The sequence below is a fragment of the Paramormyrops kingsleyae genome, chromosome 7, assembly GCF_048594095.1.
Source record: "Paramormyrops kingsleyae isolate MSU_618 chromosome 7, PKINGS_0.4, whole genome shotgun sequence".
NCBI lineage: Eukaryota > Metazoa > Chordata > Actinopteri > Osteoglossiformes > Mormyridae > Paramormyrops > Paramormyrops kingsleyae.
Window position 1 is genome coordinate 29,949,150 of NC_132803.1, and position 16,280 is coordinate 29,965,429.

Here is a 16,280-nt window from a genome sequence, read left to right on the forward strand (position 1 = left end):
TGGATAATTCAATCGCTAGCTAATATTCTTGTAACTAATATATTTATTTAGGACCATATTTATTTAGCCTATGATGCATCCTGAATTTGTTCACATTTCCTCGGCACTGTGTGCTTCCCGGGATAGGCTCCATATGAGCCTCCACTCAATAGTTATGGCAAAGGTCGGTAGAGTTCACGCTTTAAAATTCGTACTTGATCGCCCTTTGAATTACGCGTTGCTGATGCACATTAAACTTCATGGCTGGCTGTAGTCGATATGCAAACATGATAAGCCTACATGGATATGAAGGGCCGCCCCCCTTTGTCCCCCAAATTCGCCTCTCTCCTTATAAAGTGGTTTCCGGTAGTTGTTCACTAAAAAGTCTTATTTCAAGCGATCCATTCTTGGTACTTTTCCTAAAGCGTAACACAACTTAAGTTGTGTTTGAACGTGGGATACGTGATCTGAAACTCATCTGCTTCTTATTGATACACGATAAGTACTGATTCATAGCAAACACGGACAGGACCGCTGCAGTTATGGATGATGGTAACGAAAGCCAAGCACTGAGGACAGTAAAGGTCACTGAACCAGGTAATGTAACATTTACCGTATAATCCTTTGCAATATTCCATTTTACTGAAATATTATTCAGTTATTAACGTGGGTTGTTACCGGGTTAGTTATTCATACTTGCAGAACTTCTTCAAGGTACCGCCTAATCGCGGATGTCTTCGCACATTTAATTGAATTTCACTAAAGTGGTCCACGCCCGTGTGTGTATGTGTGTGACTTTAATGTTGAAACAGATGCTAAAACATGGAATGATTTCATAACTAGAGAAACATGTTTTTTTAACAAACACTACCAAAGGTAGCTTATAGTTAAGCTTACTTCAGTGAGCAAGGAACGATTTAGGCTACAGTGTGTAAGAGTAGTCGTAAACGATAATTTGTCTCATTCTTACATGACAGAATAAGTAAACAGAAAATATAAAATGACTGAAACAGCGTCATTAACGTCAGCTACAGTAGAGGTGCAGAAAATGTGTCATGACTGGAGTATTCCAAACTTTGGAAGACCGCGTGCGAAGCTTTTTCGCCCCGTGTTTCTCCAGAGGCTCCGGAGCTATTCTGGTCATGCAGTCATGTTGCCTCGTGCGCGGGGGGCGGGGCGGACGGTTAATGTCCTTTTTGCAGGGTGGTAGGAGATGTCTCATTAATATTTATGAAAGAACTGCTACATGATTGGTCAGTGCATGCCTTACAAAATAGTGTGGCACTAGCTGCTGGCACCAGCGATATTAGACAAAACTATATCGGAATTCAGTCTATAATTGACATAGTTTTAACGGTGCCAGCAGTGAAACAACTAGCCAGCTTATTAGCGGAATAACTTTGTATTGTAAATGAAAACCATGCAGCAGGTCCAATAAATAAAATATCGTAGCTCTCCAGTGGTGATCGAAGAGATCATCAGGTGGACAGTAAAGTTCAGTTATTAGCAGACTGTTTTATTGCGCGATTCCTAAAAGGACAGCGTTAACTTGCTCCCGAGGGGATAAAGTACTTTTCCTTACAGTACGTTTAGCTTATCACTTAGTGCGTTGCAGTTACAAAACATTTACATAGTAAAATTCCACATCGACGCATTTTTATAATCGACATCGTCGATTACGTCGAATAATCATCCCAGCCCTAATATACATATATATACAGTGGTACCTCGGTTCTCGAACTCACTTGAACTCGAATTTCTTGAAAGTCGAACAAACCAGTTTGACCTAGAACTCGATCTGAATATCAGAAGTCGAACCATGAACGCCGACCTAATATAAATTGTACGCGCCAGGAAATGAGTCATACTACAATACAATTCTTACTTGAATGCCTTCTTCACAGACTGAACGATTAACCACATAAAGCAGCGCAACATTACAGTAACTAACAATAAATAAACCACTAACTTACGTGTACTATTAGAGCATTTATGTCATTTATTTAAACTTTATTTTACCAGGTAAATTAACTGAAAACCAGTTCTCACTGCTTTACGTGATATTCGGGAGTAATAGCAGATTACGCATCGGAACTGCCTGGGATACAAACCTCATGCGTGTAACTAAACTCTTCAGCCAATAAGGGCAAAGGTGTGTCGTCACGGAGGCGGTTCCAGTTTGTGCAGCCAGGTGAGAGGTCGCAATGCATCTAACCGTAATGCATTGCGTCAGGATCAGAATGCGTTGCTTTAAGCCAGCTGTAAGCAAGTCGAAGGCACCCTGTCACTACCGAAAATGTTACACCTACCGAAAATGTAACTTCCGCTACTACGCATGCGCACGCTAGCGACTTCTGGAAGGAGGCGTTCTATTTTTACGGCATCGCGTCACATTTCATCGTCTGTTGATTTTTGATAAGAATGTCGACAGCGAGAAGAAAGACAAGATTTAACCGGATAATGATGGAGTCCTTCGACTTTAAAAGATTTTATTCCGCATAGGCCTTTAATGCCCAACGTGCTTCAGAAGGAGCAACGTAAAATACAGGGTATGGCCATCAATTTTACAGTCAAAGGTGACATTACTTTAATGTTACCATTATGTACTACTCCCAGTTCGATGTGCTGTGAAGTTACTTAAACTAAGTCTGCTTTTTTTCTCCTTAGTCATTTCATTTCTTAATTGTATCAGTGTAATTACCACACACTCGTGTCAGTTATGGCAGTGTCTTGTGGTGCTAAATAAAGCTAATTATATTTGTTTCTGACAGACGACGGATTGTTTTTTCTTGGGCCAAACCGCACAACATAAACATTGTTTATGTTGTGCAAATAAAAGTTCTTAACTATTATTTTGGTGTGACTTTTTTTTTTTAGAAAATGCTGTACATATATCACAGCCCCTTGATAAGCAATATGGGTACACAAGATTGATATACACCCCAATTTTATTACGTTTTCTAAAGAAAAGGCATCTATTCAGCAATACCCTTGGGAAAAACCTTATGTAAGATTACTGTCAGGCACTACAAACAACGCGCACACAGATGCAAATATTACAATCGGCAAAGCAATATGGTTTAAATACCACACTAAAGTGACGGCTGAACTACAAATATAAACATCAATGACCCATTTCACAGTACGTGACCAATGAATGATGATACACGATGTCCAAGCCCTGAATCACGCAATCACGGTCTGCCGCAAAATGTGAATACATGCGCAGTATCGGGCCTGTGGAAGTGTACATTACGCATGCGTAATAAAGAAGTGCCAGAAAATGTGGTTTCGTGGACGCATGCGTGATGAATGTGCGCATGCGTAGTAGCGGAAGTTACATTTTCGGTAGGTGTAACATTTTCGGTAGTGACACACCCAATGACCCAAAGATCTTTATCGTTTTGGAAGCCATTAAGAAGAAAATGCTCTTGTTTTATCCTGTTCATTTTGTGTTTAAATGCTTAAAAAATTAAAAAATAAAAACATATTTAGGTGTAATTTTGGGGGGGCAGGAACCAATTAATTGGTTTTCCATTATTTCTTATGGGAAAAATTCGATCAGAACTCGAACTTTTTAGGATTCGAACCGGAGTCCGGAACGGATTAAGTTCGAGAACCGAGGTACCACTATATATATATATATATATATATATATTAGGGCTGGGACGATTATATATATATATATGTATATATATATATATATATATATATATATATATATATACGTGTGTGTTATTAAATGTATTTGCAATGTAATAAAATTATTCTTTAAGATTAATTTTGCTATTTATGTACTTTAGTCATGCACAGACAGACAGGTTCTTCACGAAGTTACATTGGCTGTATAAAGACAAAGATTAGTTTAAAAAAAACCATAACAATTATGTTTTGGTTAATTATCACAGTGCATTTGAACTATAAAAAAAGAAATACGTGAAACTTCTTATTTATAATAGCTAGTTCAGCACTGGGCCTGTGCTGTGGGCTGGTGTGTGCTGCTGGTATATATACTGTCTGTGATTGTGTCAGGTATCCTATACTGTCAGAAAAAAAGGACCAATTGGTGCCTTTGAGGGTGTACCCTTTAAGGTATAGAAATGGACTCAAACATTTTGTACCATTAATGTTGTTTGTTCTTTGGGGAACAAAACTTTACCAGTGATGAACCTTTTTTTCTGACAGTGTTGGAGTAACCCAGGTCTGCGAAGGAGCCCTGCGTAATGGGCACAGGGCTAACCCTGGCTCTCTGTTTTACAGTGTCGGAGAGCTCAGTCAACGGCGCCGGGTGCAGCATCCTAATGGTCATCTTCTCCGCCCTGCTGACTATAATCACCCTGCCTGTTTCTGTATGGATGTGCGTCAAGGTACAGAGAACCATAAGTGAAGTGAAAAGTTATTGTTGACACACCATAATGTACAGCAATGAAATGTGTCCTCTGCATCCCCTATGTGACATTGTGGCATAGCAGGGGGCAGCTAATTCAGCGCCTGGGGAGCAGTGCTTGGGGGCGGTACCTTGCTCAGCAATCTTTCAATTACAAGTGCGCACCCCTAATCATTAGGTCATCACTGCCCCCTCCCCATATCCTCCCCTTCCCACAATCACGCGTCAAATCCTGGGCAGATACCCAACCCAGTCTCCACAGTGCGCAATCCATCCACCCATAACAATGTCCATCCATCTTCCAATTACCCATCCTGGTCAGGGTCTCCTGGAGTTTATTCAAGGCAGCACAAGGCTGAAGGTTGGGGTACATCCTGGGTGGGATGCCAGTCCATCACAGGGCACAGATCTGCACAATCACACACTGCAAGCTGTTTACAAACACCACTATGTCTTTGGAAAGTGGGACGTTAACCTGCACACCATGGAGAGAACCTTCATTCATAAACATGCGCGCACGCACACACACACACGTTTGTATTCATATCTACATATAAAATTTCATTATGAGAACCCTAATCCCAGCTATGACGACCTTAACCCTTACCCAGCCCTAACCTTAACCATAAGTAACCAAACACAATACAAGACTGAGGGAGCCCAGCCCTGGAAGTGTGCACCACCATGCCACCTCTTATAAAAACATCCAGTCGAAATATAATGAAAATGCACCAACTACAGTGCAATCCGCTTATAGTGATCACGTCTGTCTGGTTGAAATTGATCATTATAAGCAGATGAACATTATAACCATTTTTTTCCCTTTTTCTTTATGTCTCAGGCAGATTACCATCTAAATGACATTTGTACATTTATTACATGAGAGTAAGGTAATAAAACGGACAGCGTTGCTATTCACAGAATTTTATTGACTCTTTCAAAATACAATACAGCTGTTTACAGCGCAGTACATATTAAATTACTGAACTATGTATAATTCAAATACGCTATAATACTGTAGCGCCAGCAGTATCTGCATGTCCCGGAATGCCTCACGAGCGCTTGCATATAGCCCTGTGTTTGTATTTGCTACAATGTTAGCATTAGCTATCATGCAAAATCTCACTTATGAATGAGCAGTTTATTCTGCTGGATGCTTGGCTCCTTACAGACTTGCTTTACACCAGGCAACAGAAGCAGTACACTAAAGTGCACTTTTGCTTGTTGGTTTTCCATCCGTGTGGAGAGTCTGTTTCATAGGAACCAAGCGCTTTCCTTGCGTTCCACAGATTGTGAACGAGTACGAGCGTGCCATCATCTTCCGTCTGGGCCGGCTCGTTGGTGGCGGACCCAGAGGACCAGGTCAGTAGAGTGCTCACCACCCTGCACACATGCCATATTATTTCCTCCCTGACAGGAAACAGACAAGCTGTGGACAGGAAGTGAGGGGCCATTCCTGACTGCGCCGAGGCACAGTAGTGTCAGATTACTGTTAGTTATGGGGTGGGGTGGGGTGTGGGGGAGGGGGGGCATTAGCCGCTCTGGTCAATCCTTACTTTATCTTACAGTTGGGGTCTGGGTTTCAGTTACCACTGTTGTGCAGTGAGTCCAAGAAAAAGCACATGGGTCATCTAGTGAGCTCAGCCTGTCATTGCTCAGTAACGACTCTTTGCTTTCATCAGAGCTAATCGTCAGCTTTTTGACGCACACCTAATATGCGTATTTACAGAGTGTGATATTAAAGGTGTTTTCCACTCAATGAAAAAAAAAACAGTTTGATTTACTTGATTGTCTTGCATCAAAGTGGCTTTTTGTGGACAGCGATGTAGTTCTGGAATCAGTGACGATCATGTGCTCATGAAAGGAGGGCGGGGCCAATCCCAGGATAGCCAGTTAAAGAAAAGTGGGTGTGGTCTTCCTAGCACATGTGGCATAATAGCCGGTTTTATTTGTGCATTCATAATTAAATACAGATTGTCATAGCTGGAGTGCTTGTATGTACTTGCTCTAAATATACTGATTTATCAAAAAATGCATTTTTAAATTGAATAAATTGTGGAAAAAAAACATCCAACAATAACATGGGACTTGATGCTGGCTTCCAATAAGGGTCTAATGTTATGAAGGAAACCAACAGTATGCTCAACTCATCCATGTGTTGATATCCATACCTTTACATCACACCATCAAACATTCCATAGTCCAAAATGGCAACATCTGTAAATCCCAGGAGTATTACAATATATTGTCTGTCTTGTTAGGAAGTGGCTGGTGGAAGCTGTGTGTGCAGCTGGGAGGGGTCTTCATTGAATAGACCATTGTTTTGTCAATGGTAAGGAAGCTAGGCATTTGGAGAGGGTGGTGATTGTGGAAAACATCATTCAATAGATGACAATTCACCAGATAAGAACATAGAGGAGGTCAGTGTTTTTGAGACTAGATATATCTGTGGAGGATTCTGGAATTTAATATGGTTTAAATAACTTTAAATATTTAAGGGAGAAGCTGGGAATTTTACAGGAATTTCTCAGAAAATACTTTCCTAAGGTGCATGAACTGTTCCGCAAAATCAACAGGTTAAGCACAGAAATTACTGAGAACAGGGCCTGTAGAGAACTGTCTACTGGCCCAATGGTGGAATCCAATTGGACAGCCCAAGGGTTGGAATGCGTGTAGGTCCTTTCGAGCGCTCCTACAAAGTTACTTACCCTTTTAGGTAAAACCACATTATATCTGACTCCAGTTTAATTAAAGACCTTTTATGATGTTTTAGTCATGACATTTCTGTTATTCAGATTACTCCTGGGCTGTGCCTTCTATTGCTGAACTCATATCTCCTGACCAAATATTGTAATTGATTATTTTAGGGACTGTTTTTATCTTCTGTGTGTGTCCTGGAGAACTGCTGACCTTATCAATTCTCAGACTCTCAGCCAATCGAATTGCTTTAGGAGGAATGTATGAATTCCTTTGTTCCACTATGTGATAAGATCCTCCACTTTGGTGGGTACATTCTATATTTCTCTAATGTAAGAACATACTGATTTAAGGTTGAGAGTATTGTGCCCGTCTTACTGTGACCATTAAACGAGACCAAACATGGGTGTATGTGTCCCTAATGTTAGTTTGAGGTAATACCTCTTGTGTTGGTGTGAGTTAGCAAGTGTAGGATGCATCTGTGTCTTGAGGCAGTCGGGCCTTGTCACTGGAATTTGGCTTCAGGGTTTGGCCCAGTGGGGGTGAGGCGTCCCTTTTGATGTGGTGATGTGGTGATTTGGGTCCAGTCTTCTCGGAGCCGGTGGACCTTTGCCTTAGGACACTGGGTGGAACACTGCAGGCCTGTCAGAGGTCAGACCGGCCGGGCCTGCAAAGCCTGTGGCCTTACAGGCCGGACCAGGGTGTTCTGGCACCCTTGGCAAGATTATGTTGAGTGCACCTCCGCAGTACCACCCTTCAAGGCAGCAGGAAGCAAATTTTCAGTAAATTCATATTAAAAACATTTAAGTAGTGAATGGTATCTGACTGCTAACTAGTTAGCTAGCATTTGTTTCACAAGAAAAATAATGAAATATTAAAACTCTGTAAATGACTAGTGTCACGGACTGAAACCACAGGTATTTCCTCTCTTCATATTACTGGGAAGGTTAACCCAGATCCATGTGAAATAATAGCCAGCTTTATTTGTTCATTTATAATTATAGATTGTAATAATTACAGCAATTGCATACGATTACTTTACATGTAAGAAAAGCACTTTTGTGAATGCATTAAAAATCTGACCATACAAATACTGTTACACAATAAATACCATAATAAGGGACTAGTTCAACTCAAGCAAATGGAACGAATAGTATTTGAAGGTAACCTGTGTCTACTGCTCTACAATATCTGTGGATCCCCAGATCATATGTATATAAGCAGAGGGAAATGACTTATTTTAAAAAGTAGGCTGGATAATCTTTGGTTTCCTGTACAGAGAAATGAATGGCCTGCTACATTTGCAGATATGTTATATCAGAGAGAGTCAAATCTTGTTGGGAAATGACTGGGCGGAGGTAAGTTAAAGGAAGGATTTTCATCGCGAGCATGAGGAAACTATTTTTTCTTTCAATTCAATTCAATTCAATCTGGAGAGGGGCCTTGTTTCATCATCGTACTTCCTGGGGTGTCCACACATTGTGGCCCACGCTTGTTTTTACAGGCTTGGTGTTTTTAGACTGGGGATGCAGCAGGATGGAGTCGGCATGGTCTGCGATTCATAGAGACTTATCTGTGACAGGCCACCTCAGACACACCCAGCTCAGCCCCTATGATGCTGTGTACCTGCACTGCCTGCAGAGGGCATGGCACATAACAGTATTTCTCATCATGAAATTGGGGTTTTGTGGACATTACTGAGCATATGTATTGAGTTTCAGGTAGACACGTCGCCTCTCTTTTCAGTGATCTCAGCGGAGGTCCAGTCTAAAACAGTCACTGTTATAATGAGTTTTTTTAACTCAGGTGTTAAATCTTAACTTTTAATAAAATGTTGGCCTTAGGCTACCTTCACATTACAAGTCTCTTTGTTCAATTTTGATTTTTTTGCTAAGACCAGATTTACCCATCTTGATGGTCCACACTCATAATTACAAGTGACCTGTATCTAACTATATTGTGAGTGCATCTGTCCTTTGAAACGGCACACGTGCACATTAATACGTTTCTGCCTGAGTCATCTGCATCACCACCAACTGAAAACACTCAATGCAAAGCATTAATGCAAAGCAAAAAAACCACACAAATTCCAAAAAAATACATTTGAGCCACTTCAGCTTGATAATGTGAATGGAGCCTTAGTGTGTTGCTCAGGACCACAGGAATGAAGGTCTGCACCCTCATATTGTGAGCGAGTCCTTTATCAGTAGATCTTGCTGCCTCCTGTTTGAGTAAGAGGTGGTGAGATCCTGTTATGCGCAGGGGAAAGTAGGGCTGAGCTGTGTGGTAGCATTCTATCATTGCCTTTTTTTGTTTAGCATGAAGCAATAGTATCCTGCCTGTTAAATGAACGACTCAATAAAATGTGTGTTTGCTTGTATGCATATCCTCAGGTCTGTATTTCATCCTGCCCTGCATTGATAACTTCATCAGAGTGGACCTACGCACTGTCAGCTTCGACATCCCTCCTCAGGAGGTACGGCTCGCCACACTCAGCAGATTCCCATCAGCCTCTGGGGCCCCTCTGTGACATTATAGGTAGCTTCCCCCCCCCAAACTCAGTCACGGTTCCTGGACAGCTGGCAGCGGTAAAGTGACATAAACTGACACGCTTACAAACACTTGACAGCAAGGCCCACAGACAACTTCATCAAACGCTGAACATCATGGTGTGATTTTTCACCTTCATGGCTTATCAAAGTGATGAATAACCAAACTGAAGAAACATTTCAATTAATTTTCACCGTGGGTGTCTAGCCCTGGACCTTCAGAGACTTTGACCGTGTGGATTTTCAGTCCAATTCATATCAGCCTTTATCAAAATTCAGTTATTTAATAATATACATTAGATTGGATTTGAATGGTGAATCACCTCACCTGGAGTTTCACTAAGTGCCGCTAATTAAAATGGGTATCCTGAAATCCACAGGACTGCGGCTCTTGAGACTTAGACCTGGGCATGCCGATGCATAAGACCTGGGTTGTCTGGCCATTACGAGGCACATAGATTAACCACTTTGGGTAGATGCATCCCATTGTTTTTCAAGGGTAACGGTCACGTTCTTCACAGCGGACATCCATTGCAAAACTATTATAATGACCTTTTCAAAACCCAGTTTTTAAACATATCGACTTTTACAAAGGGATTAATTTTGATACAATTATCTGCTTAAACCCAAGTGTGCCATGTTGAACTCAGACCATGTCCCTTGGTCTAATTCCTTATTTGGGAAGCTTCCTTCGGGCTGAGAGTTGGCCAGCCCTGATTAAAGCCTTTGAGGTTATGATGCAATGATGCAGCTGCCCAAGCTCACCGTGATGACCGTGTGTTCCTCCTGGTGTGACCTTCGACCTCTGTTCTCTCACTCGCTAAGCAATTCCACCCTGTGCCCCCCTCCAACCACCAGGTGTTGACGAAGGACTCGGTGACGGTGAGCGTAGACGGGGTGGTGTACTACCGGGTCAAGAACCCCTCCCAGGCAGTGGCTCAAGTCTCCAACTTTAATGCTGCCACCCGCTTGCTGGCTCAGACCACCCTGCGCAATGTCCTGGGCACCAAGAACCTGGCAGAGATTCTGTCTGACCGGGAGGAGATCACTCACAGCATGCAGGTATAGAGCATGGGCATCAGAAGGTAGATTCAGAACTTCCTGTAGAGCATTTCATGGTTGTAGTTGTTTTCCTGACAATTATATCTTGACTTCCAAAATACTCTAAGGTCACGAAGGATCAAAAGCAACAGGCTAACCAATCCATCACTGAAATACACCTCACTGTTAGCTGAGTGAGGGATGCTGAGAGCTCTGTGCAAAGGGGACTTGGTGTCAGTGGTAATGGGACACACTGCCCCATTCTCTGCCTTGCCGTAGTCTGCCCTGGATGAAGCCACAGACGCCTGGGGCATCAAGGTAGAGCGGGTGGACATCAAGAAAGTCGAGCTGCCCCTGCAGATGCAGAGAGCCATGGCAGCAGAGGCGGAGGCAACGCGGGAGGCACGGGCCAAGGTGGGGTCCTTCCCCCCTCCCATTCTCTACACACAGTGTTTGTGGTTTTTACTCCACTTTACTGAAGCCATTCATTGGATTGCAAGGAAACATGCCTGGTGTTTATAGACAAAAATCAGGTCCCAACAAGGGCATAGAACCCGGAGGTGCCTGTAATTTGATTTCTTTTGTCCCCTCTTTAAAGAGACCTTTGTCTTTATTTTATTAAGCCCCCCCATAGGCATTACTCTTGAGGGGGCAGGTAGGACACATCCCACCCATTATTCAAAACAGTGGCCTATGTCCCACCCAATATCCAATTTCCAAGATTTTGCTTTTAAAATATGAATAAATTTGTCAGGACAATTCAGTTAACATCTAACCTACTGATCGAGGGGATAAAAACTTAGCCGACGATTCCAGCTGTGATGATTTCAGTTTTGAATAATGACAAAGGGCGGATTTGACTCTGTCACTTAATGGATCTGTCCCTGTCCCTCCCTCCCAGTATTGAAAACACGGTTAATCCTTTGGTGCCCCCAGAATAAGGCTTAAAGGCATGACCCCCGTTCTGATGTCTCCTTAAATAGTCAGTGGTTTCCTATGGCTTACATATACAGGATATACCATTATCACACACCCTGTGTGACTTTGTAGTTCGGAATTACCGAAAAACACTTCTGCATATTCTGAGGCTCAGTACGCTAATTCCCCCGTCCCTCCCCATGTCTTTGCCCGTGTATCCCTTCCCGCTACGCTCTGCAGGTGATCGCGGCGGAGGGGGAGATGAACGCCTCCCGGGCTCTGAAGGAGGCCTCCCTGGTCATCGCGGAGTCGCCCTCGGCGCTACAGCTACGTTACCTGCAGACGCTGAACACCATCGCCGCCGAGAATAACTCCACCATCATCTTCCCCCTGCCCCTCGAACTGATGCAGGGTTTTATTAAAAGTTAGGGCGGGAGCTTGTTTGTAAGGGTGGGGGTGGGGGTCCTTTCAAACTTCATGATTGCGAGGGTAGTCTTTATAAATGCCTGTTGGAATATTTGAAAATGTGAATAGGATCTTAATTTTCTATTACCTTGACTTTGCTCCTGATAACCGTTTCAGTCTCCCGCGATTTATTTAAATCCCTCACATGTGTCACAATTCTAGATCTTTAGGACTATTATATTAAGAGTTTTTCCATAGATATTATTCATTGCTATTAATAACTAATTTTTTTGCATTTTCATTTATATTTGCTTTTATGCAGTACATGTCCTGTGAAATGGCACTGTACGTCATGGGCGCTTTAATTTATGAAATATCATTTCATATCTATAATTATCTTTCAGTCTTTAAGAAGTGGCATTTATTTAAATCCCTCACATGTGTCACAATTCTAGATCTTTAGGACTATTATATTAAGAGTTTTTCCATAGATATTATTCATTGCTATTAATAACTAATCTTTTTGCATTTTCATTTATATTTGCTTTTATGCAGTACATGTCCTGTGAAATGGCACTGTACGTCATGGGCGCTTTAATTTATGAAATATCATTTCATATCTATAATTATCTTTCAGTCTTTAAGAAGTGGCATTTTCCAAAATTGACCGTAGCTTACTGTATATTTAGCCTAAATATATTATTCAAAAATTAGCTTTTTGTAGCAGTCTATGTATTCGTTGTTTTATTTTACATTCACTTTTAAATCTTTTTGTAATGTTTTTTTAATCGAATTGGCTTTGGCTAAAAATGGAATGTCCAATAAATTTGAAATAATGAAAAGGAAGACAAATATGTGACTACAATATGGTGCTTAGAACCTTTATTTGTAATGTCCAAAAATGGTGAAAACTTTTATGCAAACGAGCTGATATCGTCCCGCAAAGACGTATAATTGCCTGAAAATGAGAAGATGGATCATTCAGGAGTCCCGTTAAGTCGCTCTGTACGTCTACATGAAAATGACAAAATAAAGCTCGGATCGGTCTTTTGACATCATTGTCCTTTTCCTTGCCTGATAATCTGGTTATTTTTCTCATAAATAAAAGTGCTGGGTTTTTGCCTCTGACTTTGAATTTACAGTTAAACGCATTAATTTCCCCTTCATCTATTGATGTGATAATTGTTCACTGTGTTTTAATTAGGATGCCAAAACTAATTTATCCACCTCAGCGGACTGACCAGGTGTCACGTTGTAGCCCGTCCACACTCTGAATTGCATACGTTTTCTCGCCCACCAGCTGTCGAGAATCGGCGGGTAACGATCGTGATTTAAAAGGTGCGTTTGGTGCCGATTTAATGGGGTAAGAAGCACCATCATGACACTGCTGTCATGAATACAGACAATATATAGCCCACTTTACAGCCCTCTGAGCAATTTCATTATAACGGAAACTAGGTTTAAACGCAAAGACGAGGTTCACATCCTAACCTTTAGCTGTTTACTGATAGTGAGCGTTTATTCTCTTGAAATTCAGAGCGAAAAATACAAAAGCGTTACAGGAAGCCATGCAGGAGCTATTGCCTTTGTGTGTTACCTAAGGGAGATGTATGCACTTGACACACGACTCAGATGAGTTGGGGTTCCATATTTAAACCTAAATGTTGTTAATAACTGACATTGACAGAATAGAAAAATGTCACTTGTATTCGTAAAAATAGCACAAAAATAACTAATCCTTGGTTATACTATCGGGCTGCACGATTGTAAACATGTTCGTTCAGGGTTGCCAACTTTGGGCAGCTGGCTGGAGTGAAATTTTCAATTTGAGACTAGTCTGTACACACATGCACACGCATTTACACGTATGTAAGAGTTTTACTACCTTGTAAATAGTCTGCAAGGTTTGCAAACTACCCCAATGTTTTTGATGTAGCTATTTTAGGTTTGTGATGGAGTAATAGAGATTTGCCGTAAGATTTCTTGCATGAGCCTGAGAGCGTGTCATGCCAGATGCATGAGAGTTGGCAACCCTGTCAGTCTAGCGTTAAGTTCAAAATTCCTGATAGCACAAGGCTAACCGAAGTGAATCGCCTACTTTGAGGAAGTGAGTTTTTGCATCAGAGGAGGGCTCTATGGAAGACGTTGGCTGGAAGAGGAATGGCCAGACAAAGGCCGACGTCTGTCTTTGGTCAATGTCACCCTCACATCTTTGCTTCCTCCTCGGGGAGGGTGTCGGCACTTGCTCATGGCTGCAACCACAGCTGCTTGGTGTCCATTTTTTATTGTGAACTGGTTGCTTGCTAATGGGGATTTTTTTAACAGACTGGAATGGAGTGATTTGCCATGTTGTGCACTTCTTGTTGATAGGCTTGTCGCAGCAGAGACCAGGCAGCAGGCGGACAGGATTTGAGGCGAGGGAGAGGGAGGAAACGCCGTGGGAACACTGCCCTGAGTTCAAATCTCTAGCTCAGCCATGGCACGATCCAGAGGGTCGGTGGTCCAGTAATCATAATCCCAGCCGAGGAACCAGCCGGTGAATGTAGGCGGTTCGGACCCTTGCTTGATCTTCACCACTGGCGTCCGACGATCCCGGTTTGCGGGGTCCGTCTCGATGTAACGGACAGCTGCGGGTTAGAGGCACAGAGGACAGCATAATGCATTTATGGTAATAGATATCTTCCAGTTTGCATCTGGGTGTAGAAGATATAATCCAGATTACATTGCCATATGTCACAAGAGAATGTCAAAATGGATACTTTGACAATCCTCCAAAAAGGGTTGGTCACATAGCTGTTGAAAGTTTATGAATTTTACATTTTTCTAGCTGTTGCTCTCATCCAATGTTAGTCTACGTCCTTGTCTACTCATTAGTTGCTCTTTATGGCTCACCTGAAGTCATTGCTTCAGTCTTCTCTTCCTCCTGGGCTTCATTTCCGATCCAGACAAAGACCTTAAAGTTGAAACATCACTCTGAGCTTAATCCCATTTGCAGCATATTTAGTGGAAACCACTGGATCTATTCTGCGATCTTCTGCGTAGAAGTACATAGCCATTCTATTGCTTACCTGCTCCCAGGTGTCCAAGATCATGACGTCGTCGGTGGCCAAGTCGTCTTGGGTCAACTCTCCCGGTACCTCCTCAATCTAAAGGACCAGAGGTGCATGACATTGTTTTGGGTCTTTTGGTCCTATGCACAACTCAACCTCAGTTCTTACTATGTGAACACAGCACTGCAGAGTGCCTGGAGGAGCTTGGATAAAAGGCAGCAGATCAAACTGGAAATATCCATTCTTGGGGTCTGGGAGAGCATCTCAAACAGCACAGAGTGCAAGGCAGGGGTCAGACCCTGGACAGGATGCCCGTCCATCACAAGGAACCCATGCTATAGACAACTTAGAGACATCAGCAAGCCTTACTCTATGTCTTTGGAGTATGTGGGGGAAATGGAATGAACATGCAAACTCCACACACACATACAGAGCAGAGGGAGGATTTACACCCCAAATGTAGGTGGTGGGTGGCTACAGTGCTTTCCACTGAGCCACCATTCCACCACCAGAAATGTTCAATTCCACAAATATCTGCAATCTGTGAAATTCGTTTGATAGGTCTCACCATCGCTGACAGTGAAGTCTTTGTTATACCTATTTTTTAAATTCATAATGGATAGCAGTTTGTCGTCTACTGCAGAAATGTTACCACTGCGTTGTGCTCAAAAGTAGGGATATTATTTTTTTTTTTGTAAACTGAAGTAGACAGTGCCCCCTTGTGGCTGCTTCACTATAATGCATTTACAATATTGAGGGAAGGTATGCTTAACTTACAATGAAGCGTCCAGTTTTGTTGGAGCAGGCAAACAGTCTGGGTGGGTGGGTGTCCATCTTGTCCTTTAGCCTGGTGGAGGTGCGGTACTCCGCCTTGCCTCCGAGGGCTCCCCAGAAGTCGTCTGTTGGCATAGAGACACGGAGGAAGTGGTGAGCAGCATAGAAACCTGCTCCAAACAGTTCACTCCTCAGAAACAGACCTAGACCACAGACATTGCTTATCCATTGCTCATCATCATTGTGTCGTTTTGTTTCCCCGTTTGTGGCATGTACTGCCTGTAGGGTAACTTGATAATGATGGTGAAAATCAGACATTACAACACAAGCATTCACTACGTGTTGTACTTTGTTTAACGATGTATGTGACAATTAAAGAATCTTGAATCTTGGAAAAAAAAACAAGCAAAACAAGAGACATACAAGCATGAACTTCATAGCAAGTGACATGTGACCCTTTTAGGATATCCACATCTCCAT

The 16,280-nt window shown here is 42.3% G+C and overlaps 2 protein-coding genes across 3 annotated transcripts in view; one reads left to right on the top strand and one right to left on the bottom strand.

Annotated features, from left to right (window-relative positions):
* Window positions 1-13,029, top strand: LOC111843449 (stomatin-like). Its single transcript, XM_023811050.2, has 7 exons — window positions 1-576; window positions 4,240-4,346; window positions 5,656-5,728; window positions 9,457-9,539; window positions 10,471-10,674; window positions 10,933-11,067; window positions 11,812-13,029. Exons 1-7 carry the CDS (start codon window positions 522-524, stop codon window positions 11,998-12,000), a joined length of 846 nt encoding a protein of 281 aa, XP_023666818.1. The 5' UTR covers window positions 1-521; the 3' UTR covers window positions 12,001-13,029.
* Window positions 12,844-16,280, bottom strand: part of LOC111843448 (gelsolin-like) — a 16,750-nt gene continuing 13,313 nt past the window's right edge. For both annotated transcript variants that reach the window (XM_023811049.2, XM_023811048.2), the window contains 4 exons: window positions 15,804-15,925; window positions 15,045-15,122; window positions 14,869-14,929; window positions 12,844-14,603 (listed from right to left, as the gene is read on the bottom strand). In XM_023811049.2, coding sequence (XP_023666817.2) covers window positions 14,434-14,603; window positions 14,869-14,929; window positions 15,045-15,122; window positions 15,804-15,925 — 431 coding nt within the window. In that variant the 3' untranslated portion in view covers window positions 12,844-14,433. The remainder of the gene's footprint in view (window positions 14,604-14,868; window positions 14,930-15,044; window positions 15,123-15,803; window positions 15,926-16,280) is intronic.